Here is a 25,771-nt window from a genome sequence, read left to right on the forward strand (position 1 = left end):
TTTAATAATTGTATACACTTCTCGGTTGTTTAACCTATAACATTTTATCATATTTTACAAGCTCATCATGTTTTCTATTTGTAAAAGTACAATATTCACCATTTGAAATGTAAGCAGCATAAAATGGAAATACCGAACAAGTACCTCAAATTTCTACTTAAGAACAGTACTTGACTAAATGTACTTAGTTACATTCTACCACTGGTTATCTGCATAAATGTTGGTTTCAGAGTGCTTACAACAGACAACCAGACAACCACATGTTGCCGTTGGAAAATGCAGTGCAATGTTCTCACACACATACTGTATGTGCATACATAATTAAAAGTGAGTAGATTAGGATCCTTAACCAGCTTCAGATTGAGGTCAATGAGATCTGTCAGGTGAAACCGCAAAGCTCTGTAAGCACTTCAGAGCTCACCCTTCAGTCTGCTATATCCTATGAGAAATGTCAGTATGTCTTTCTTTATGTGTGGACTGGGAGCTGAGGGGTCTGCTTATTTACTTTAGTGACCCCATTTGCTGTGGTTGTTCTGTGTGGAGTAGAGAGTTCTTTTGTTTTAATCCCCCTAATCGACCTCTTTGCAAACACATGTTGCAAAAACATTTAAGACCACATCAGACTTCATATCTATTTTGGTTCTGATATTAGATTAATCTAGTTGGGAGTTCCCAGCGATAGCACCAGGTAATTTAGCTTTACGTGCTTCTCTTTTAAAGGCACCTAAGAACAGCATAGAGAGATAAGCACTTGAGCCGATGTTCATCTTCCGCTGAGCACAGCAAAGTCCCCCTAAAGGTTAGATCACTCCTACACTGATGTATGTCTGCTTCTCCCCACACCTTTCGCTCTGCCCTAAAACACCCCTGTCCTTGCACTCCATTGGCCCTCCTCAGTCAGGTGGGTAGAGGATGCCCAAAATCCTCTCCTAAGACAGGAAAATACTCAAACATTCTCCAGTGTTTGCTGCAGGCAGTTGACGCATCAGCTGCGCAGTTGACGGCACCAGTTGGAAAGTAGGCGATCACCTAGGACCTACTCCCATTTTTCTTGACACTTGGCTTTTGAGCAGAGGGGCCCCAAGCCAGGAAGAGTAGGATGGGGGCTGGAGGCAGCGCTGAGGACAAACGCTCCAGAGAGCTGGAGAAGAAGCTGAAGGAGGATGCCGACATGGATGCCAGAACTGTCAAGCTGCTGCTGCTAGGTAAAGACAGTTGAGCTGGTCAAATTTAAGGGCCCCATAAGGCCCCTTGGTGAGGCTATTTTTTATGTTAAGTCATGCAAGAGAAATAGACCCTATCTGCCTATGGGACATAATTGTTGTCTCTTGTAAAAAGTTTTTTTTTAATCTTCCATACACTTTATAAATTATCAACACAAAAAGATCTTGTTGACTGAGGTTTGTTATTATCTGAATTACCTAATTCTAGCTAAATCTGCTTCATTTTAAAAAATTTAAATGAACTGTGATGAATACAAGCAACATGTTTGAGTCAGGTAAAAGCTTAATGTCATTGAATTGCTGAGACACTTATAATCACTCAACTCAATCCCTTGTTAATCCTGAAACAACAGGTCCTCAACACAAAGGGCTTAACCCTGAAGGACACAGATACCATACTGCCCATCTCAAATAGGGCCTGTGGCTGTAGCATTAAAGTGCAATAACCTAAATATACCACGTGCACTATTTAGTTAGCTGATTGAGATAGAAAATGTGTACTTTTAAATGTTTTAATTTCAATAATTTTTCAATTTAAGGACCAACACATTCTGTATACCATAATATCTGTGTATTGTACATAACAATGTTGGATTTAAAAGCACACAATACAGTAATACAGTAATCTGTTCTGAATGTCTGTCGGATTGTTACGGATTTTTTTCACGCTCAGCTTCATCATCTCCTCATGACAATGTAGGTCAGGGACAGGAAAAGTTTCCCTTGACATCAGCTTTGAACAAGATTAGACCTGAAGTAAGAAGTATTATGACCTGTTGGGTTCCTCTTTCTGATAAATGCCACGAGGTCACCTGCAGTTAATTTCAGTCTCCTATCAATTAAAGCAAAACATGACTAAAACCACAAAAACTGTTGTTAAGACAAAATCATGTTTCTCTAAAGTTGTTAAAAATATTGCAAATGTATTATTATGAATTTATAACTACATTTAACATGTTTTTCTTCTTTTACAGGTGCTGGAGAATCAGGAAAAAGCACTATCGTCAAACAGATGAAGTGAGATAATTTGACTTTGCATCTAAGCAATGTCTCATTCCTTTCTGACTGTAAATCACATACTAATACTGTACTCTTTCTTCAGAATTATCCACAAAGATGGTTACTCACTTGAAGAATGCTTGGAGTTCATTGTCATCATCTACAGCAACACCCTGCAGTCCATCATGGCTATTGTGAAGGCCATGAACACACTCAATATTGGTTTTGGCCACGCTGATCAGCAGGTAATAACAGCTCAGATAGACTTCAATGTGTTTTGCGTTGACTCATTTCAGGTTTCTAGCTGAGAACTAAACATGTGTCCCCCTCTATCCTCTTGCATCCATCCTGCAGGATGATGCCAGGAAACTCATGCATCTTGCAGACACCATTGAGGAAGGCACCATGCCTAAAGAGCTGGCAGACATCATTTTGCGCCTGTGGAAGGACTCCGGCATACAGGCCTGCTTTGACAGGGCCTCGGAGTACCAGCTCAACGACTCAGCTGGATAGTAAGAAAACCAGCTTAGATTTAAAATTGTTGCAAAGTCTCACATTGGTGTTTGTTATTGAATTAATTGTATTTTCCCCTCAGCTACCTGAATGACTTGGAGCGGCTGGTCCAACCAGGCTACGTGCCCACTGAGCAGGATGTGCTGCGATCAAGAGTGAAGACCACTGGTATCATCGAGACCCAGTTTTCCTTCAAAGATCTCCATTTCAGGTGATTCAGTGTGGCATTTCTCAAGAGGACTGCACCAATAACTCACGATCAGTGCTCCCACTGTGCTGGATTTCAGTCATAAAGATAACAAGCTTCTGTTTCCATGCAGAATGTTTGACGTGGGTGGCCAGAGGTCAGAGAGGAAGAAGTGGATCCATTGTTTCGAAGGTGTCACCTGTATCATCTTCATTGCAGCTTTGAGCGCCTATGACATGGTGCTGGTGGAGGATGATGAAGTGGTATGATAACATCTATTTCACACTATTTGTGTCTTATCCAAAAAGGATTTGGTAAAACTAAATTTGGACAACGCACATTTTTCTTTCAGAATCGAATGCACGAAAGTCTGCATTTGTTCAACAGTATCTGCAACCACCGCTACTTCGCTGCCACCTCCATTGTACTCTTCCTTAACAAGAAAGATGTGTTCATTGAGAAGATCAAGAAGGCTCATCTCAACATGTGCTTCCCCGAATATGATGGTGAGGTCACCAAAACACACAAATTGCAGTGCATTTAAGGATGATAAAAAGTGACAAACTAACTAATGAGCCCCTTTCATTTTCGTTAAGGCCCCAACACTTATGAGGATGCTGGTCACTACATCAAAATGCAGTTCTTGGACCTGAACTTACGTCGAGACGTCAAAGAAATCTACTCTCACATGACCTGTGCCACAGACACAGAGAACGTCAAGTTTGTGTTTGACGCCGTAACTGACATCATCATCAAAGAAAACCTGAAAGATTGTGGTCTCTTCTAAGAGCCACGCTGAGACACCCAATGACGGTGAGTAAAGTTTGCACAGTATCGTAACGATGATTCAAATTTGCGGACCAGCTGATTAAGCAGCGTGTCTTTTCTTTCTTTTCTACAGGGTGATGTTGTAGCCCAGTCACATTCCACAAATCCCTTCTCACTGAGGACTGAAGATGAAAACCATCCCCTCCAACAGCCATCCTCAAACCAGCGAACGCAAAAAATAAAAATGTAATTTGTTGTGTTCAAAACCAAGTTGTAGCTTTGACCAAAGACTTCAGGTCAACTGAGACCAGAAGAAAGCTCTTAAGTCAGAAAATCCTGTACAGATTTCACACGAGTTGAATTTTAGTCAAGCTAACTTCTCTCTCAAGTCTCTTGACCTCGTCTTTGGGAGGGCTATGCAATCTGTAGTTAAGACATCAAACGCTTCTGTCAGCATAAAGTGATTTCTTCTGACATGTACTAATGTGAATAGATGTCAAGCTTATGCATTGTCTCTATGCTCCAGTAACTGGTCAATATACAGCCAAAAAGCAAACAAGAGGGCCTCACCACCTGCAGACGCACTTCAACTTTTGTTAGAGATTTAAAAAGAACTTGTCGCTAGAAATGGCTTTTACATGCAGAAACTCTACAGTACAGTTTGAGACACAATTCAAACAGGAAACAAAATGAATTGTTAGAAAATGTTACTTTTTGCAGTAGTTGAGGGCCAGTGTATATAATTAAAATGTTTTCCAGGAAGTGGGGCCGATACCATGTGGATCTTTAACACTGTTGAGTGGTAGATGTAATATAATTCAAAATCCTTGTCTAAAAGTTAAGTGAATCTACAGGCCTTTGAGCCGATTATCTTGTACAGTAACCAATAACTGTAAACCTTTACTAAACCTATTAAAGCTTCTGTAGAAAACTGAGTAGTTTTCCACTTTTCACAAATAAAAACCAACAGAGCAATATCTTGTTCATACTCTGTCATTTATTAATTTTACAGAATATTTCATGACTTCTAGAATTATAAAACCAGTCACGTTTAGGATTGAACAGCATTTGCCTTTAATTTGAGTCAGATTAAATTAATAGTTTCAGTTTTGGGAAATACAGTGATTCACTTTCTTTCAGAGAGTCAGATGGAAAGATCAATACCACTTTCATGTCTGTACCGTAAACAGCAAGATACTGCCAGCAGCGGGTTAGTTTACCAAACTCAAGTCATAAGCACCTCTAAAGTTCACAAATTATATCAAATCCAAATTAATTAAAAGGAGCTATAACGTGTTAATTAGTGAGTTTAGAGGGGCTTGTAGGTGGATTTTGTTAGCTTTGGACAGAGCCAAACTGGCTGACTACCCTTGTCTTTGTGCTAAGCTAGGCTAACCTGTTGCTAGCAGCAGCTTAATATTGGGACCCATTTTCATCAAATTTGCAAAATAACAATCCAATTAATTTTAATGTGTTTTATTAAATAGAATTAACACCATACATTTGACCTGTGCATGCGCGTAAGAGTCCTGCAGGAACAACAATTTAAATTTCTGAGCAAACATTTGCCATCTGCGTGCTAGTCTTGCTCACAAATCATAATCACCAGATACCCAGACTGGTATGTGGTATCGATCTTGTCTGTGTATTTCCCATAATGTTTAACTATTCCTTTAAAGGTAATCTGGCACAAAGTGGTTGGGATGATGTTAGCCAGTTAGAAAACTCAGAAATATCATTCCTATGGCCTGGAGCAGTTCAGACAACAATTTAGAATATGAACAGCTGTCTCCCAAAGCCAAAGAAGATGCCAATGTTGTGGTGTAATGGATCCATGCAGCCTGAAGCTCTGAGCTTTACTTACCTACACTCACATAGGATGTTTGGTAAGAGATTAACCAGTACAGAATATATACTTCAGGTGAGCTGTACATGAATCAAACCTCACCGTTAAGGGGACAGCATACACTTTTTCTTTCTGCGTGGAACAACAATGAATATTCACAGTACAACTGTACTTTAGTTCAGTGCAGTTATTCTTTGACCTCAGATAACAAAGTTAAGACTATCCTAAGACATTTCAAGAAAGTTTAATTTTATTATGAAAGCATTCATTGATTTTTGTTTTTCATTTAAACCCTGAGTTCTCACCACATGACAATTAATAGGTATGTTGATGTGCAATTAAGAGAAACAGAAAGAGAAACAGTAAATGGCAACTTCCATCTACTCTAAACAAGAATAAACTATGTGTACTAAATACGTCGGACAGAAAAAAATAGTGAAAACAAACACATTTTCACTCATTAACATTAAAAAATACATTTTATGGCTTGTTTCGTCATGTCTTAAAAAAAAAACGTGGATGTCATAATCGGTGTAAAACTGTATACACATGGAATGACGCCAATTGTGCAATATCAACAGTGGCTCCAAAAATACTTGACAATGTTATGCACAACTAATATGCACTGTAGAGGAGAAGAAAAAACTGAAGGCACTTTAAAAACAGCAAGAGTCACCCTTAACCTCTCTCACTGCCGTTATCTGTTAATGTGCAGCCCTTATGTGAAAGCACAGAACTAGTCAAGTGAATAAACTGAGAAGAGGCACTAATCATCATGTTCAGAGAGATACTTTTTGAGGTGAGTGTTTTTATAGGCTATGCATTTTACATATGTGTGGCTAGATGGCACTGTTCCCATAAACACAATATTATGATTCACAGCTCAGCTGTAATTTCAAACACACACACACAGACACACACACAGACACACACACACACACACACACACACACACACACAGACACACACACAGACACACACACACCAACATTTTTTGCTCCATATAGTAATTTTAAAACCACTTACACAACCTCCTCATTTTGCAGGAGAAAGATTGTTCGCCTTGTACTTAATGCAGCAAGTGATAAAGTTGCTTTCTCAGGTTCTGCCTTCATGTCAGTTTCCTCAGCAGCAGAACAGACGGGACGAGGATTCTGACCAACAGGGCATCCTTTTTAATCTCACTGCATCTGCACCCGAGGGCGTGTGTGCTAAAGGCTTGTTCTTGCCAGTGTCACCACATGCGTCCTCTTAACTCAGTAAAGTCCCACCATGTGATCGATCTGCCTCATGTAGGCGCTCTTTAGTGGCAGAGAGTACCGCTGCTCCTCTGAGATCCTGTTGCACTGCAGAATGAGAGAAATAGGAACAAATAATTCATCATAGCATTGTGTTTTAAGAAAGTGTGTTTTTTTTAAGAAAGGTAATGTTACATATGACACTGTAAACAGTGAGGTGGACTGGGTCTTACATTGCTGATGTTGCTAAGCCGGTTGTTTGGCTCACTTTCTGTCAGCACTCCCTCTTCACAAGGAAACAAGTCATTCCACTGTTTCTCCCTGAAGAGCTTGTCTATAGGCACAACGTGGCCCTCTGTGGTGAAGATGTACTTGTTATCAGATTTGTGAAGCGGGTTGTCCTCATCAAACAGCTGCAATGCAACAGAGAAATGTCTGAATTTCTTTTTGACAATGGCTGGGTGACACCAACAAAATCAAAAACGAGGTTACCTCGGTATTAATATTGGGACAACATTCAGAAGATAATCAATAGTGTTTATTATAGATATTATAATAATAATTAATTTATGATTTCAGTAATTTATCTGTTTTATATTGTTAATACTGTTTGTTAAAAATTAAAATAAATATTAAGTATCTATGGGTTTGCAACAAATCAAGCAATTTTAGGATGCTACCTTGAGCTCAGTTAATTAGTTAATCAGTTAATCCATTGATTGAAAAAAACTTAATCTATTCTAAAAAAAATATATTAATTGTAACAATAATTTAAAATATAAGAATTTAGGAAAAGGTTATAATGAACTTATGCTCAGCTACAATAGTCTAGTTTAATAAATTGTACCAGTTAACTGCACTTCAGGCTCTAAGATTAAATCCAGGAGAATACAACAGTTAGTCTACTACAATAGCTTGTATCACGTTATGCTCTCAAATCATGAGGTCACATTAATATATAACATTAATACGGCTGCTACCTTGGCCAGGTCTCTCTTGTAAAAGAGATTTTTGATATCAATGGGACTTCCTGGTAAACTGAATAAATAAAAATATACAATAAAGCTTTATCTCTGATATGCTCAGGTCATAGCTTACCAGATAAAGGTATTTGCATGTCTCACTGAGGAAGAAGCTCTCCATACGATCTTCTTTGGATTTGTCCACAACATGGTGGAGAGTGGCATACCCACATCTGCAAATGACACAGCTCGGCTTAAAGTAGACATATCCAAGTATCGTAAAACTCCCCCCAAAAAAGCACAATACTGTATAATCCGCACCTGACTTTGGCATTTTTCTCAAGGCTCTGAAGAATATCCATTCCAACGTGCAAATAGAAAGGATTTTTGGTCGCCTGTGGGAAGTGAAGAAGAAGAAAAGACCCCATGAGTAAAAGATAGCATACAACAAACCACCAACACCAATGCTGCGTTACGACAGATCAGAACTGTTACCTGGTACAGCAGATATGTAGACTCCACCAGCTCAGGTCTTAAAGGGTAGAAGAGCACATCGGGAGCCTGCAGCTGCCAGTTGTATCTCTCTGGCAAAGCCCCGAAGCGCTTCCAGATGGCATAGTAGAAGGCGTGCAGGCAAATTGCATTATCTACATCACCATTCAGCACCTAGTATACAGAGTGGAACCGCCTACTTTTAGTTAAACACAACACAGATTTCACCTCATGTGTCAAAGCTTAAAGTGCAAAATCTAACCTGCAGCCCAGGAAAAAAGGCCTGAAGGGAGTCAATCCAGGTGTTCATTATCTCACCGCTGAACATGTTCACATTAACATAGAGAGGTGGGTCACCCTCTCCTTCATTACATGACTCTCTCCTGGAAAAACACAGAGGCAGAGGAGGTTTCACAATATGTCATACTACTCTCTCAGTTAGTTATGTCCCTATTATCAGCAGTTGCTGAGGAGGAAGAATGTGTTACTGTGTGGCTCTGTGTGAATGCAGATGTCCTGTCAGACATCTCGTGACCGCCACAAGTGTCAGAATTCAACTTTCCACATCTCCTTTCCACCTTCAGTAAGAAAAAGAATACTGAAAACTGTCAGCAGTTTCATTTCCTCTGTGTGTTGCCAATCTCAGGCATAGACTCATTTACATGGCAGCAAAAGTTTCTCGTTTCAGGTGCAACCTTGCGTGAATCTTCCTTATGCCGCCAACACACACTGTTACTTTCACATAAGCTCCAGTGTCACATTCTTTCAGTGCGGGACTCACCCTCTTCTCATGTGATTCTGAATGCTTTCATAAGCAGCTTGGAACATCTTGTAGTCCTCTTTTTCACCAAACAGGATGTATGATTTGAGCAAATACTCATAGAAGGAGTCCATACCAGCTCCCAGACCGCTCTGCTTGCCAACCCACTGGCCGGTTTGGATATTAACTACATTCCCTAAAGAATTACAGAGAGAAAGTAAAGTTTATGATGACCGCAGACATCATATTTACATGTCGTAGACTTACCATTCTGAGTAAAAGTTTACATTAAAAGCTGTGCGTACCTAACAGGCCGGTTTCGTTGCTCCTAAGGCTCCACAGAGCTCTGACAGCTCGTCTGGCGACCCACTCAAACGTGGAATCTCCAATCAAGCGGCTCAAAATCCCAAACTCCACCAGCAAGGACCCAGCTCCTGCAGTACAAGTCTCATTGATGCTATCAGGAGGAACCCCCGTCTTCAGGTTCACCTGCATTTAAGATACAAATCAATAAAAATGCTGAGTGACATTTCAGTCTTTATGAAATGTATATTAGTTGGCATCTTCATCGTCACAACAGTCTCACTCACCCTGGGGTAAGGAATGCCCGTGCTGGTGTTCTCAAAGGCTGGCAGCAAGCGGACAGCCAAGTCATGAGCCAAGTGAAGCAGCTCGTTATCGTAACCTTCAAAGCCCACCTTGCCAAAAGGATGTTTTGGGTCCGTCAGCAGGATGTGAGATGAGATAAGGCCTCCCAAAATTCTTCAGAGAAAAGGAGTTCCACACAGAAACAGATTAATATCAGTATCATGACATCTGTTTACCTATGGTAACTCACATGTCAAATTGTTTATCATTTTTCACAGCAGCCATTTTGACACGAAATAGTAGGGTAAACACCAGTGTTACCAATGTTACCAATTACGGCTCTGTTATTTAGTGTAGCAGAGCCTTTCCGATGGGCCAGCATGCACATCAGCAGCACCCTGACTGTGACCTGAATGCAACTTTAATTAGTAACACTGGTAACACCTGTCAAAATGGCTGCTGTGAAAAAGGTCTTAATTTTTTAAAATAATTTCAAACAGAATTTAAAAGTCCTATTAAGCGCTACAGAAGTAATCATGATCACATTCAAGATTCTGACTTTCACAATTAAACTTGATCAAGTGCAAAACTGATGGGTTGTTTTCAGAGTGCCTGCTTTACTTTTTAAAGTAAATTAAATCAATTATATACATACTGTAAGCTAATTGAGTGCAGCTGAATATTAAGAAAGTAAAAAAAAAAAAAATTCGAGATCGATATAAGACAGATGAAGCAGTTCTCTGGAGTGTTTGACAAGATTTGTTTCTTGAAATCTGAAATTGTTAAGAGTTCTGAGAATGTCGTCAACTCAAATGAATATCAAATACATGAAATAGTAGCAACATTTGTACCTGATGTTTGCCTCAAAAACTTGCACAGTTGAGTCTTTGTCAAAAGACACAGTATCTATAACCAGCTTGACAGCTCTCTGGAACTCTGTCACATTGCCGAGCACCTGCAGAGAACACCACATTATATAACTTCAGTATACCGTATCAACAAGCGTCTTTGGTCACATAACTACTGAGTGGCTCACAGGTATTTTGCTCAAATTCTATTTTTATCATTATAGATGGCAACTATTGAAAATAAACTCTAAACCATCTAGTTATAACTTCATAAAAGAGTCCAGTGCACTAAATAACTCTCACCGAAAATATTTTGGCAATATTTTCTAATCCAGGATCCTGTTTAGGATTATGGATTCTGGATATGAGCACAGGACAAAGAGACACCTTGGGTTTAAACACAGTAACACTTGTACCTACAGGCAGTAGAGACTCTGCTCCATCTGACTCCGTGTCAGGGGAAGTTTTGGTTGAGGTAGAAAACACACAACTTACAACACAGGAAGTGCAAACCACTGTGCTACTGAATGGAGAACAAAAGTGATGTTAGGACAATGTAAAAACCTCTGCTTAAAGTTAATATATTGCCAAATGTCAATACTAAACAGAAGGTGAACACAGGGCTCAAACCTAAAACCCTCAGTCTCCCACAACTGTCCCAAATTCTAATTTGTGTCCCAGACTTAACAACCATTGTCTGAAATTTAAGTTATTTTTGTTTCATTCCACATAATGAATATAGTTTAATAACTTTGTTTCAATAACTCCTTCTGGTCCACCATGGAAGTTCTGCTAGTGTCAGCCAGTTGGCAGTGGCAACACTGGTTTCTCTCTATGATTTATTTTGTGTGTGTGTGTGTGTGTGTGTGTGTGTGTGTGTGTGTGTGTGTGTGTGTGTGTGTGTGTGTGTGTGTGTGTGTAAGCAAGCATGTGAGGTTTCTACCACTGCCTGCACAGATTCTAATTTCCAACTTTATCTCTATAAGAGCAATGAAAACTGAAAACTGTGCTCAGTCTGCAGTGCATTGTCTAACATAAAGACACAGTAATGGAGATACAACTTACCAGTAGGGTGTCTAAGGTGTCAATCAGTGTAAGGGAATAGTTCCCCAGAACATCGTTTATGTTGATGTTTGACCTGAAATGAAACAGGGAAACGGACTCAGTGGTGTTGTGCAAAAAGGGGGAGAAATTATCAACAGATCACAAAACAGGGAGCATATTTCACATCACAAAGTGGAGTGTCTGAATGAAACGGCAACACAACACAGCACACTAAACTTTCTGATATTACGCCACAAAGTGTGGTTGTTCTCCCTCATTACAAGATTATTATCAGTACAGCATTATTTTCATTATCGAAACATCTGCAGATTATTGACTCAGTGAAACCCAAAAATATTAAATATATTATTAAGTACGACATGGAACAGCAGGAAATGAATCATGAATGACGATGAAATGATTAGTTCCAACTGAAGACATTTGAAATTTCGAAAGCTCTGTTTCTGCTATGTGAGTGAAGAAATGTTGATGGATAACATTGTTGAGTCCGCAGCTGCAGATAATAAAGAATGTTTTTTTAAATCAATCACATGACAATATTAGATACATATTTAACTGAAAATGTGCATCTAACGATGGAACAGCATTTATCATCTTGGGGTGCTCACTTTTGTGAATCGAAAGCTCTTCCAGTGATATTTTCCGATGCTTTATGCACCATAAAAGGAAAAGCGGTCATATCTTAAAACCTTGCCACAAGCATAACTACCAGCATGGCTAGATAACCACTATGGCTTTTTGGGTATTTGGGTGACCTGTTTTTACATGACACATAAATTAGCTTCTGTGAGAGCAGGATCTTATTTCACATCTTATTCTCAGTTTACTCTGTACGCAAACTGGACAACAGTTGACCCTGAAAATCTAGAATAACAGTATGGGGAGTGAAACTTTTGATTGGATTGCATTTTGTAGTGTAATTCTAGTCTTTCAGTTTCAATGTTCAGCACATGGGAATAATATTGACAGGTATAGCTTTCAGCTATACAAATTCAAAAAGACTGAACCATCCCCAAAACCTGAAAGACAAGAATTACAACAGCATTCTGTTTGAAATGGGTTTACAAAAACTTCCTCTGAAGCTTGCTGGACTTTCACTATAATTACACACACGCCTTTCTTTTTGTCTTTCACTGATTTTTTTTAGGTTTAGTACTTGGGTCGTACTAAACAAGCAATTTGAATATGTCCCCTAGGGCTCTGGGGAATGTGATGGACATTTTACATTATTTCCTGACATTTAAAACTAAATAATGAAATGATTCAATAATCAGCAGATAAATTGATGATAAAATAATCGTTATTTGAAATCCTAATGTCTTTTTCTAGAGATACACAATACTAATTGGGATCAAAGCCAAAGTATGTTTGTGAAGTTAATAATAAATGAACATCTGAAGGATCAGAACTGCTGGTGTATTATTGTTATTAACAATAGTGATTATCCACCCTAAACTACGGGTTATGAACTTCTTTTTAAAATACAAAAATGTGAAATTATCAGTTACCTTACCGATATCGGCCATGACAAGAAGGTAATTATAGTTTATCATATCGGCTCCATACCCTGCATCCCTATTTTTATTTATTTCTGTGTTCATTAGATTAAATATTTGAGTATTAACAGTTCCTTAATGTGTCATAAAGCCCCTGGGACCCCCATAAAGACCCTTTAAGTGATAGCTGGATGCCAGTTTGGGACCTACTGTACAGTCTGAAGCCCAACGTGTTCATTACTGAGCAGCAGTGGGCAGCACTGAGAGCAGCAGGATTACACTACCAGCTAATATGATTACAAACTAAATGCAAATAGTCCGGTGTGCAGAGGACAGTTAGGATGTAAATGTCTGTCCAGTAGGTGCCTGCCAGTCAGGACAGCTTTGAATGACTCACGGGTTTAGCACGTCTGGTCCCCTCCCCTCACAGTCAATGGGATTCAGCTCGTCCTCGGGAAAGGCATATTTCATGTAATTGTCATATCCGAAATAGAACATTTCTTTGGCCATGTCCTTCATTTTGGCTTTGAGTGTGTCCGGGAAGGTGCGGTATCTGCGGACGTACTCGTCCTTGTTGCCATCGAAGAAGCTCAGGTAGGATCTCTTGAGGGACTCCTCTTCCACCTTCGCACAGGTGCTCGCCGTCTCTTCATATCTCTGCCCGTGTATTCGTTGAGACCACGAGCTGCCCCTCGGGTCGGTCCCTCTCTCCTCTCTGAATAACAAGTCTAATTTGTGCAAACTGAAACCCAGGTGGAAGTTGAACCCCCAGCTAACGCTGGGTCCGAGTCCGAAGGCTAGCCACAGCACACAGCTGAGGGAGAGTCTCAATACGACCAGACCAACTACTATTGACCTCCATTGCATCTTTGATCCGGATCGATGTTAAAACGCATAATTTAAGTCCACACACCTCCGAGGGGTGAACGAATGTGAAATCCTGTTTGTCAGGCTAAACTACAAGCACAGAGAGGTTGTAGTGATTCCGCCTCACACGCTTCCTGTCAACAGAACCGCCCCTCCAAGATCCAGAGCTGTGATTGGCTCGTCCCCTGTGTCGTCATTAAAACAATCGAAGCGCCATCGTCTCGTGATTGGCCGAGGAGCTGTCAATCACCTGGTCGCGTTTCGTGGCATTTCTGACGTGTCTTAATCTAACTTCTCCTCCAATAGAAAACGGACACAAGAGTGAAATGTTCAGGGCTTTAAACTGAAACATCTTTTGTTTAAGTTTTGGTTAGCAAATTAAAAATGACAAAGGCTGCCGGCTACATGTCAATGTAACAAGTAGATATTTTAATCTGCATTATTATTATATTATTATTATATTTGTAGCATTTTCTAATAAGACCCAAAGTGTTGGCTTTATTGGTGGCTAATGAATAATGTACTAAAGCTGTATAAACAGGTTATTAGCCTATCCAATAACGAAAACCTTGTGGGTGGTTGTGACCTTCTTCTGGAAAAAATTATTTTTCACAAATAAATATTGAATAACCTTGTTAAAAAAAAAAAACCTGACTGTGAGAAATATATTTATAAACAGATTACCAACCAAAATGAGATCTTCCCACAGAGATCTACAGCAGAAGGGCACCACCGCAGCACAAAAAGTGATACATTTTTATAAAAGAAAACATTAACCATAGGGTAAAAGAGCAAATGCCATATATTGAATTAGTGTGACACAAATCTACTGACTAATCACAATGTGGCTTACCACCTCAGTTACATAATATAGACTTTTTTTCACTTTTCACTGTAGGTAAAGTGTGATGCAAATTTCATTAAAGATCATGGATAACATGAGGATCCTAGAACTAGCTCACCTAAACTGAACATTTAATGTTATCAATTACACCTGTGATTTTAATGCTGATCATAAGAAAAATATTTGTTTTTTTTACCTGAGGCCACCAAACCACGAAGTAATAAGTCTTAGTAACTCTAATTTTGTATTTTCATAATACACTACTTCTATCTTTCTGCTGCCCTGCTCTTATCTTTACATTGGTACTACTATTGCTATCACTTTGCATATTGGGGTTATAAAGGCAAAACACAAATTAAGTGATGCAACTTCATCTGCATACAACCAGACTGCCGAAGGCCAACCTGGAGAACACACAGGTGGGTGATCCCCTCATCACATGGGTCGATGACTATCTGACGGGCAGACCACAGTTTGTGGGATTAAAGAACTGTGTGTCTGACCGTCTGATTAGTAACATCGGGGCCCCCCAGGGAACTGTACTGTCTCCCCTACACTGCAGACTTTAAGTACTGCACTGAGTCGTGTCATCTTCAGAAATTCTCTGATGACACAGCTATTGTGGGGTGTGTTGAGGGTGGGAGGGAGGCTGAGTACAGGGACCTGGTCGACCGCTTTGTGAAGTGGTGTGAGGAGAACCACCTGCAGCTGAATGTGGCAAAGACAAAGGAGATGGTGGTGGACTTCAGGAGGAACAAGTCCCTGCCCTCTCCTGTCAGCATCGGTGGGACAGATGTGGATATGGTGTCGGTGTATAAGTACTTGGGTGTCACACTGGACAACAAACTGGACTGGTCCACAAACTCAGAGGCCATATACAAGAAGGGCCTGAGCCAGCTTTACTTCCTGAGGAGGCTCAGTTCCTTCAATGTCTGCAACAGGATGTTGCAGATGTTCTATCAGTCTGTTGTGGCGAGCACCATCTTCTTTGCTGCGGTGTCCTGGGTTGTGGGCATCAAGGCAAAGGACGCCAACAGACTGAACAAACTCATTAAAAAGGCTGAGTAAGTTGTTGTTTCTAAGCTTGTCACCCTGGAGTGGGTGATGGAGGAGAGGATGTTGGCAAAACTGCTGGCAATCATGGACAATCCCTCTCACCCCCTCCACACAACACTGGACAAGCTAAAGAGCAGCTTCAGCAACAGACTCATTCAACCACGCTGCTCTAAGGAACGATACAGAAAATCGTTCCTCCCCACTGTTATAAGACTCTATAACTCATCTTCCTCTGTCAGAGCCACAATTACAAAACTGGACTAAATCTACCTGGGGAACATATACTTCATATCATATGTGATATGTGTTAATATAAACCATGTTGATATTATATATCATATTTATACAATATATTATTATTATATTAATAATAATTATATTATTATTATTATTATTATTATATTACAATATATATTATTTATTGTATGTATATCTTTCTTGTATAGTCAAGTATCTATAATACATGTGCTATATATCGTATATCTTGTATATATATATATGTACATATTATATATACACATATCATTATTATTATTATATACTGTTAACAATAACACTACCTTCGTATCATCAGTACTCTTACCACCATCTTGCAACTACAACTTCTTTGCACCTTATCTATCTATTTATCTTTTCTACCTCAGTATTTTATTCTATTGTTGTATTTTATTGTATTTAAATGTACCTGGCTTCTATGACAACCCAATATCCCTTCGGGGATTAATAAAATCTATCTATCTTCTAAAATATAGCTTGTATAATGAATATTTTACGCAAACAAGATTTTTTTGCAAGAAGTACAGTTAAATATCAAACTTTATTTTCTTTTACTATTTTAGTATTTTTAAAGGGATATTTAAAGATCCATGGTAGACCTACACAAGTGTTTTCACTTGCTTGATTAGAACTGTTGTCAGGACTGTGTGGGTGTGTATAACCTGAACTTGACTGACTCTCATGTAAGTTTTGTTGCAGCTATTATTAGTATATGGAGTGTAGGTCAGTGGTTCTCAGCCTTTTTGGTGTCAAGGACCCTCGTCTTATAAGATTTGATTATTACATAACTGTTTAAACTGTATTGACAGATTAACAATGAAAAGTGTGAAACCTTTGAACACAATACATTTGTTCAGAACCCCCTCAAGGACCCCCACACAGCGAACCGCTGATTTAGGTGACCTAATAAGGTAATCCTTTGCATTGTGCCAACAAACATCAACCTGAGCAAAGGTCCTTATTTTCACACTGTGGGGGTATTTGAAGACTTACTCTAAAAATTTACCACACAGAGACAGTTCAGTTCAAAATAAAAGGCTTACTCTTCTCAGAAGCCCAGCAACAATAAAAGAAATACCTTCTCAGTAACATGCCAAACCTTTCTCATACACGTGCATACACTTAAAGAACGATTTGGTTCATAATTTGGTGTACAAATAACAGGACAATGTCTAAATTAAAAAGCATGCCTTTTTATTTCTTGAAGTGGTTTTTTTTTTTACTCTACCCAGGTAGGCACACCTTGCACGCTGCTTTGCTTCAGAGGTGAGAGACATTGCACAAGGCACTTTGAATTCTGCCGCTCTCTCAGCCTCAAGGCAGCACAAAGAACATCATTCCACTGAGACTACTTACAAACAGAGGCCAATATGAACCACACAATCCCGTACAGCTTTACTTCTAGTACATTCAGACTTTAAATAGAATTATATATTCATACACGCACATCTCACATCAGTAAAAATCATACTAGCTTGATATTTGTACAGACCTGTTTCAATTAACTTGCTTAAATGCACAATTTTCTAAAACAATGGACTCCTCGTAAAAAGAAAACCTGATGGAGCGAAAGGTGACACCCAATGAAGACAATCACAGGGTGGAGCTCTACAGAAACGGGAAAACCTGGATGTCCACTTCATCCATCTTCAGGCATCATATCTGACTGTGTGAAGAACTTGTTTTTTGTTATGTGAGGCCTGTTTGACAAATTCAGCCCTCACTTAAGAAGGGTGTTGTTGTATACCCAAGATTAGTGTTTTAAACCACTGGGTATGATCAACCGGTTAATGCCTAAATGGTAAAAAGAAGATAGATAAATTAGGTTCTTACTCCAAGTTAAAGGAAACAGCTTTGCAGGACGTACAGAATAATGCCAATTGCATTCCTTAAATTTCAGAATCACATTTTTAGTAGTGCATTCTCAGGGTTTGTGAAAGAATCACAAGGTGAAAAGGGGGAGAAAAGGAACTTGTGTGAAACGAGCAGAACAGTGCAGCATGTGTGTTGAAGACTGAACATCGACGCAGCAGAGTGATTGGGTTGTGGCATGACAGTAACATGGCAAACACAGCTGGGAAACAACTCGTGCATTTTCAGCTCCTCCTGGATTTTGAGTGCTGGATGAGCCACTGAAGTGTGATATCTGGAATCAATGAAACGGCCGAGTCAGTCTGAGAATCAGTTTATGATTCAGGCATTCCTAACTCACTTGCAACGCAACATATGATACAATACATCCTACAGATTGAGCTACACAGAACCCCATTCAAACACTATAATCATGTTTGGTGCTTTCCATAATGATTGCCCTCACTTATACTGCAGGTTAAGACAAGAGTGGAGGTTTGGGGTCAGAAGTGACACAAGGAAACTCTGTTCTTAAACAAACAAAAAAAAAAAAATCTGTTATTGTGCTTGCTATAACTAAGGTAAAATACAATGGTAAAGTAAAATAAATGAATCAAGTTAAAAATAATTAAATAAATGTGGACATTACTGCATTGTAATGTACTAACCAACTTTTATTTCAATTTTATTTTTATAGAAACAAATCATAACAGAAGTTATCTCAGGACACTTTATAAAAAGAGCAGGTCTAGACCGTACTCCTTATAAAATTATTTACAGAGACTGACAGAAAAGGAGTTCGGAATACATTTTCAGGCCCAACCATTCCCTGCATTTATCTTCTCAGGCTGCATTTAGCCCCAAAAAAACGTGGATCACCTGCTGCTGTTTTTTTTTAAAAGGACACTACAATGATTTTGTATTGCACCATAAAGTTTTGAGACTCACATGGTCAGAATCTAAGCAGCAGAGAGATATCCTGACTTTCTCTAATCAGTGGAGCTTAAAAAACACTGAAACCTACAATTCCCATAATACAACTTAATTACGTCTTTCATTACATCACCAGGATTATTTTTAAGTCAACTCCTCCCGAGCCACAGAAATTATACAACTGTACTCATAGGGTGAGTAGTACTCATAAAGAGTAAATTTCATATGTAATATCGGTGGAATAGCCCTTTAAGTTTATTATTATGCGACCATCTCTTCCATCATCTGGATTTTCAGGGCTGGACAGTAACACAAGACTGTTTACAGAGATTTGAGTAATTGTGAGTAAAATATAAACTGTGTGCAATTAGGCTCTTGATATACAGTTTCTTTCATTTGCTTTGGCTCATTATTTGAAACAGTAATAAACTGTAAGTTCAATTGTCACAACTGTTGTGTCAGTAAATTGGCCAATACCACCAAAATGAAACAATGTTTTTATCATTGTGTGAGCCGAACTCATCAAAATGTTTCGATGTTTTGTCCACCATGGTTTTTGAGAAGAAGAAGAATGTCAGTCTAGCTGAATGCTATTGTGTATCGCACTGAGCTTTTTAGACTCAGATTTCAACTGTAGGTAAGTTAATACTGTACAATACTGAAGTAGACAGAAAAAGGCTATGAACATACGCATGTATACAGTACATTTATTTGTGTAGCAATGTGTTACATGTACTGTAAACAGAAAGTTAGCCTTTGATCTTTCAACTCATTACCCTCTGCCTGTCTGGTTTATTTTATATAGAGCACGTATCAGTGTATTTTGTATAGTATGAAGCATAGACAAGGGTATTATACTTTTCCTCACTTGAGGTCATATACCATGTAATTCATAATTAAGGTTTTTCTCAATATTATACAATTGTCTTTATCTATAGCTTCATGTAAGTCGGTTAATCGGGATTGTATAGCTCTTTTTGTTGCTATGCATTTCTGGGCAGTCATACTAACATTTTCACATAATGTCACAGCTCATTATTTTCATGTCTGTGGTCACACCTTTTTCATTACGAGAGGCTGCTTATGGGCGGCTCATTCACAGATGTATTTGATCATGCAATCATACTGTTTGCTGATTGTGTTTTAAACCACATCAATAAATTGCCCTTTTTACTGACTGCACTACACTGATGATGGCTTAGAGCTCAAATGTGTTTGTTTTCCCTCGAGAAACAAGAAGATATTTCTCTGTGAGTGTCAGGATCCTGTTTTAGTTCATTACCAATATAGCAGACATCACAAACATTTCATGTCATAGATATTTATGGAATATACATGTATTTCTGACAGATTTTGATAACTGAATGGATAATTTTGCATGTGATGGCTTAAATGATGAAAGTGGTGCAAATTCTAAGTAAGTAAAGCTTTATTTATATAGCACTTTTTAAAACACACAGTGACAAAGTGCTTCACGAACACGCAACAACAATCTAATTGTTCAGAGATTTGAATTGCATAAAAAAAATTATAATAATTGAGCCAAAGCGTCTATTACTGCAGTCATTAACTGCAACTCACCGATGTTGTCTTTCTCTTTGCAGGAAATTGAGTAGCAGCATATCTCTCTGTCCTGAATAGCCGCCAGGTTCCTTTGAAGGGAAAAAAGTGCATGGACAAATAAATATATATATATATATATACATAAGCATGCATTCAGACTGATCATCAATGTCATTCATCTGCAGCCTGTGCGACACAGTTTAAGGTCTTAGCTCAACTCTGAGCACCTTTCTCATTTGACAGCAGAGGGAGCCACTTCCTTACAGTAAACTACCGCTTAACACAGTTTTAACAAATCAAATAAATCAAAGAGAAAAGGGGGATGTGCACGTGATATTAGTTATTACATTAGTTTTCAAAATGAGATCACATAGAAGATGTGTGTGCTTTGGTTAAAGAGACAGTTCAGAGATACAGTAGTTTTGCAATAGTAGTTTTTCCCACCTTCCAGAGTCAGAAACTAATAAATGCTAATAGGACAGCCCTTATTTATGCATTTGGTGTAGTCTAAAGTTATGTCAAACAGCAATATAAGGCTATCTTGGCTCAATTGTTGAGTGTCAATGGGATCAAATAAGATAAGCATGATCCCATAGGCATTCAGGGATTGAGGAAAACTAAGCAAGCAAACAAAGTCTGATTTATTTAAGGGGGGCTTAAGGGGCGCCTGTTTCCATGTTTTGTCTGGGGGGAGGTTTTGAAAACCCCATTGGAAATATATACAGACCAGTCAGATTTTAATAATATTCTGAAATTAAATTCCACTTTTTTGTTCCAGTAAAACTCTAAATAAGAATAAATACAGCCATTTTCATGACAGAAATAATTAGCAGTGCATTGTTGTACTTAACAAATGACAGAACTTAAAACTTCAAATTAAATACATTAAAGGTATTTCCACCATTTTTCATACTCACATTTTCTCAATGAGCTGCTTTTCATCTAGAGCAGTGGGAAGATCCCTTTTGTTACCGAGTACCAAAACCTAAAAATACATTACATTTTAAGTCTGCCACTGCAGCACTTAGTCATTAACAGAATTCACACACACACACACACACACACACACACACACACACACACACACACACACACACACACACACACACACACACACACACACACACACACACGTTTTGCGTGTCTGGTCCAGAAATCACACAAATCTTAAAACTGTTTTAAGTAGAAACTTACAGGAATTCCTTGCAACTGAGGTTTGTCTAATAAATTATGAAGCTCGTTTCTGGAAGCTTCAACCTTTTCTCGATCTGCTGCGTCAACCATGTACCTACAAATGACAACACAGAAACAACCCCCGAAACAATTAGTAAAATGTGTTTCACATACATTTACCGTATGGCTAATTCAACCCCAAGTGCTTGTTAAATGTATTCTCATTTCTTTTTCATACAAACTTGAGAATCAAAACTGACCCGGACATACTCACACGATTGCATTAACTCCCCGACAGTAGCGCTCCCACATGCTCCTGAACCTTGGCTGCCCTCCTATATCCCAGATCTACAGAATTAAGGGCACATCATCCCATGATATTCATGTTTCAAATGTCATTAACAATGCTCAATAACTCCTAGTTACAGTCGACATACTTTGATGGTGACGTTTCCTTTGGAGACCTTCCTCATATTGAACCCGACTGTAGGGATCATGTCTTCACTGAAATGTCCAGACTGAAAGGAAAGACACAAATATAAGTCATCTTCTTATAAAACTGTGTGACTTTTGACTGAAAATATCGATTTACTGTAGAGAATGTGTGCAGGGTCGGACGGGCATATACACACACGTATGCAATTAATTAATAAGGTATAATAAAGTAGAATATAGCCACTTCACACACACATTTTAATCAGGCATGTTCCATCCATATTACATATATATATTATATATTACAATATAAAGGAAGTTTCCTATAAGAACACAGTCATGAGTACAACAAGAAAAAAATGTAGTATAACTATGACATACTCCATAGGATCTCTTGTACTACTACACTTTTACATACTTTTATTAATAAAAGAAGTCTAATACTGCTCATTACACAGTATTTAAGGTTTAAATAGTCTGCAATTTCTGACACTAAAAATCTAGTTTATGTGTAACTATGTCCAAACCTGTGAAAAAAACAACAAACAAGCCAAATACTGTATCCGCCTCCCCCCCATTTTCAGACTTTTGTATATTGCTCATTTATGTGAACTGAAGTCAGAAGAAAAAGCCACATCAGATGGAATCAGAATCAGTGGCGTTCCCCTTTAACATCAAAACTCACAACCAAGCTGTTTATATTCCTTCTCCCCACCCTCCTTTGAGCATGCATTGTCTGCTGTACGCACACACTTCACAGCACATGACTTGACAGAGTCACCTGACGAAGCTAAGTGGAAACGAGTGCAGTCTTATGACTGAGGAAGGAGGAACCACCCCCACTACAACTACCGCTCGCTCTTTTTACTAGCTGGCTGACTCTCTTCAGTTTAAAGGAAGGATCAGAGTAATGTTTCAAACCCAACTTCCTCCTCACAAACCAGCCATGTTACCTGATATCAGGGAAATCCATTAAATTGTCTGTAAAGACTTTGTCTTCTTTTAAACTTAAATATATAGTAAAATATGCACTGGCGGTTTGTTTTCTCCTCAACAAAACTTTCTTACATCAATAGTAAGTCATTCTGCCTGGAAAAAGTTGGACCAGTTTCTTAATAGAGTGTGCATATTTCTGCGTGTTTTATTATCAATTAATGAATCAGTTATTCGGCCTAAACAAGACAAATGCCTAAAATATGTAATAGTGGCCGACACAGTTTCCTAAAGCCCAAGGTGACGCCTTCAGTCATCATCAAAAGTTTACAAAGATTAAAAAAAAGAAGCAGAGACCATTGAATGTTGAAACATAACTTTCCCAATTAATTGATTAAAACAATAGTTGTAGTAATTAGTTACCATTAATTTACTAATCAATTCACTGTTTAAGCTGTGAGAGATGTGTTGCAAATGTCAATCCACTTTAAAAAGGTTTTTTTAAACAACACTTGAACGCACAGAAAGATATACAGATTGTCAATCTCACAGATCAAAATAAGACAGACAGCCACAGTCTCAAGGGTTTTGTGAGAGGCAAAGGCCTAAAAAATGTTTGATCCATATCTCGGGTGCAAAGACTTCCTTCACGTCTCTTCCTCTGAGCTTATTAATTATCTGCAGACTTTGATCGCTCCAAGTTTTAGCTATCATTATTAGGATGCAAGGGTATTCTCCCTCACTGCACACCAAAGGATGCACAGTAAAATGTTTGATTGTTCATCAGAGAGAGCCGATGGAGTAAGATGCATGAGGGCAAAAAGGTTTTTAACAATATGCTGCTAAAAATTCTGCTGCTGTCTAGTAATTAGCCAACAAAAAAAACATTGCTCCATGAGAAACACCAGTTTTAAGAAACCCCTGCAAACAGTTGCACAAGAGAAACGGCCTGCAAACAGAACAGACGCAGAAGATAAAATGTCTGGATCATTTGCATCATTTCAGTTGTGTCAGATAGCTACAGAAAGCATTAACTGCTGTTTCAGTTACATCCTCCATTTAACTGAACAATGCTTAGAAACTAGTTACTCTAGTCCCTTTTGTTGGTGTGTTGAAGGAAGCTGTTTTCTGCCACATGCATTCAGATATCAACACTTAATAGCTTTAAACACAGGTTTTATTTGTCTAAATATGTCTGTAACCCAGTGTCTATTGACTGCAATTTAACATCTTTGCTGCTTTGGAGTTGAGGTCAGTTTCAACTTGTTGCAGGAGACCTGTTACAAAAGCAGACACAGTGTTGTAATGTGCAGCTGCTATAATGGTCAGCATGTTTTTCTTTTCAGTTAATTTCCTGGAGGCTGACAGACAGCTGACAGCTTTGAACTCAGAGTAAAAGAGAGCCCACAGTGTGAAAAGTGAGCAAATCTTGAGTCACAACAGAGCCAATGTATGTACCCCTACTGGAGTTGAGCATGCTAAACAATCACAACACATTTAAAAGCTACTGGCAGATTAGGAGCAAACGAGTTAGCTCAGCTGGCTTGTTGACACACACACACACACACAAGAACAACTACCTGACTCACTTTCAGATTTTGTTTCTATGGATGCTTCCCTCCCGACAGGGTAAAAATCACACCGTTTTTAGGACCCGACAACCAGAGAGCTGTTGTACAAACCTAGCTCTAGTTATCCCATTATTAGCGCTTATGGTATTAGCACTGCCCCTAGCAAGGTTGGCTAGCAGCTGAAGACTTACAGCGATCACGTTTACAAATGTTGTTTTTCCCGAGTACTGGAGGCCGACCAGCGTCAGCTCCATCTCCTCCTTCCAAAACAGAGACCTGAACCAGTCCAAAAGCCGGTTTATTAGTGCCAGCATCTTGAGGTCGGTGTTCAAGCTCCCCCGTGGTTGTTTCTGTTTCTCCCTCCCTGTCAGATGTGGCGTTTTTCCAGCGGGGAAGGGAAGTGTGGGACGCAGGCAGCTGTCATATGATCAGTGTGCCATAAACCGTGCTCTACAGCGCCCCCACCGGCAAACGGAGGGAACGCACCCAGGTTCACCCCCCCCTGAAGAGAAATAAATAAAATGTTAACTTCTAATAATAATTATACCTTAAATGAACCTTAGTTTACATTATAACAGGTCTTCCCATGAATATTATCAATGAAGACGCTGAAGAACAAGTACCTTATTCTGGGTAATGTGGAGGTTAATATGAGTAACTTTTACTGTTAACTCTGCCAAAATAATTGATCTTTTTTTCACAGCAGTTATTTTGACTTATAAATAGGGTAAAACACAGGTGTTACCAATGATATTAACTAAGGCTGCACTCAGGTCAAGTAGTCTTTTTTGATTAGGAGGGTTCCTAAATGAATTAAAGAACCGGTAGTATTTGAGTGTTTTTTATCTATGATATCTATTTTATTTTGTTATTTAATGTGTATTTCTTATTTTCTTATTTGCTGTGTTACACCTGGAGCTGCTGTAACAAGTGGATTTCCCCAGTGTGGGATCAATAAAGTCTATCTTATCTTCAGTGCTTCCTTTATTATCTCCTTTAGCAGAGGATGGACCATCCCTTAGACAGAAAGGAGATAATGCCGTCCCACAAAGCAAAGGACACAGATTATTTGTTTTATTATTAATCTACTTGAATTGATGAAGCTGTGGTCTTGTGTGAATCATATTAACGTGTATAAACCTTATTATATTAAAATGATCAAAGTGAAGTTTTGCTGTATTTCCAGCCTTTAGGAATATCATTTAAATATTTTAACTGTTCTTCAGTCACATATGCTGAAACTTCAGAAGGATCAGAGTCAGAATATATCCCAGCAGGTTTTCA

General features: G+C 38.7%; 3 protein-coding genes across 3 annotated transcripts; 1 reads left to right on the forward strand and 2 right to left on the reverse strand.

The window, feature by feature from the left end:
- Positions 1–932: 932 nt before the first annotated feature.
- gnat1 (guanine nucleotide binding protein (G protein), alpha transducing activity polypeptide 1) lies at positions 933–4,667 on the forward strand. Its single transcript, XM_051414204.1, has 9 exons — positions 933–1,205; positions 2,198–2,240; positions 2,326–2,467; positions 2,577–2,734; positions 2,818–2,946; positions 3,056–3,185; positions 3,275–3,428; positions 3,519–3,735; positions 3,824–4,667. Exons 1-8 carry the CDS (start codon positions 1,100–1,102, stop codon positions 3,707–3,709), a joined length of 1,053 nt encoding a protein of 350 aa, XP_051270164.1. The 5' UTR covers positions 933–1,099; the 3' UTR covers positions 3,710–3,735; positions 3,824–4,667.
- Positions 4,668–5,768: 1,101 nt separating this feature from the next.
- edem1 (ER degradation enhancer, mannosidase alpha-like 1) lies at positions 5,769–14,003 on the reverse strand. The gene is made up of 12 exons (XM_051414191.1): positions 13,383–14,003; positions 11,490–11,562; positions 10,428–10,531; positions 9,579–9,750; positions 9,294–9,477; positions 9,010–9,184; positions 8,491–8,611; positions 8,232–8,402; positions 8,058–8,131; positions 7,873–7,969; positions 7,008–7,187; positions 5,769–6,882 (listed from the first exon to the last, which is right to left on the reverse strand). The coding sequence occupies exons 1-12, from the start codon at positions 13,850–13,852 to the stop codon at positions 6,793–6,795; spliced, it is 1,911 nt and encodes a 636-aa protein (XP_051270151.1). The 5' UTR covers positions 13,853–14,003; the 3' UTR covers positions 5,769–6,792.
- Positions 14,004–17,201: 3,198 nt separating this feature from the next.
- On the reverse strand, positions 17,202–24,922 carry arl8ba (ADP-ribosylation factor-like 8Ba). The gene is made up of 7 exons (XM_051414210.1): positions 24,679–24,922; positions 21,986–22,066; positions 21,823–21,896; positions 21,570–21,663; positions 21,293–21,360; positions 20,394–20,464; positions 17,202–18,174 (listed from the first exon to the last, which is right to left on the reverse strand). Exons 1-7 carry the CDS (start codon positions 24,799–24,801, stop codon positions 18,125–18,127), a joined length of 561 nt encoding a protein of 186 aa, XP_051270170.1. The 5' UTR covers positions 24,802–24,922; the 3' UTR covers positions 17,202–18,124.
- Positions 24,923–25,771: the final 849 nt, after the last annotated feature.

Source organism: Dicentrarchus labrax, unplaced genomic scaffold, assembly GCF_905237075.1.
Source record: "Dicentrarchus labrax unplaced genomic scaffold, dlabrax2021, whole genome shotgun sequence".
Classification (NCBI taxonomy): domain Eukaryota; kingdom Metazoa; phylum Chordata; class Actinopteri; family Moronidae; genus Dicentrarchus; species Dicentrarchus labrax.

Coding starts and splice junctions, on each gene's coding strand:
- gnat1 (XM_051414204.1), top strand. CDS start 1,100: ATGGGGGCTGGAGGCAGCGCTGAGGACAAACGCTCCAGAGAGCTGGAG. Junction 2,241..2,325: donor ACTATCGTCAAACAGATGAA/GTGAGATAATTT, acceptor CTCTTTCTTCAG/AATTATCCACAAAGATGGTT. Junction 3,429..3,518: donor GTGCTTCCCCGAATATGATG/GTGAGGTCACCA, acceptor ATTTTCGTTAAG/GCCCCAACACTTATGAGGAT.
- edem1 (XM_051414191.1), bottom strand. CDS start 13,852: ATGCAATGGAGGTCAATAGTAGTTGGTCTGGTCGTATTGAGACTCTCC. Junction 10,532..11,489: donor ACACCTTAGACACCCTACTG/GTAAGTTGTATC, acceptor TGTTCTCTGCAG/GTGCTCGGCAATGTGACAGA. Junction 7,188..7,872: donor CATGCAAATACCTTTATCTG/GTAAGCTATGAC, acceptor GTTGCATTGCAG/CTGTTTGATGAGGACAACCC.
- arl8ba (XM_051414210.1), bottom strand. CDS start 24,801: ATGCTGGCACTAATAAACCGGCTTTTGGACTGGTTCAGGTCTCTGTTT. Junction 21,361..21,569: donor CTCAGTTGCAAGGAATTCCT/GTAAGTTTCTAC, acceptor ATGTATTTTTAG/GTTTTGGTACTCGGTAACAA. Junction 20,465..21,292: donor AAGCAGCTCATTGAGAAAAT/GTGAGTATGAAA, acceptor TTCCCTTCAAAG/GAACCTGGCGGCTATTCAGG.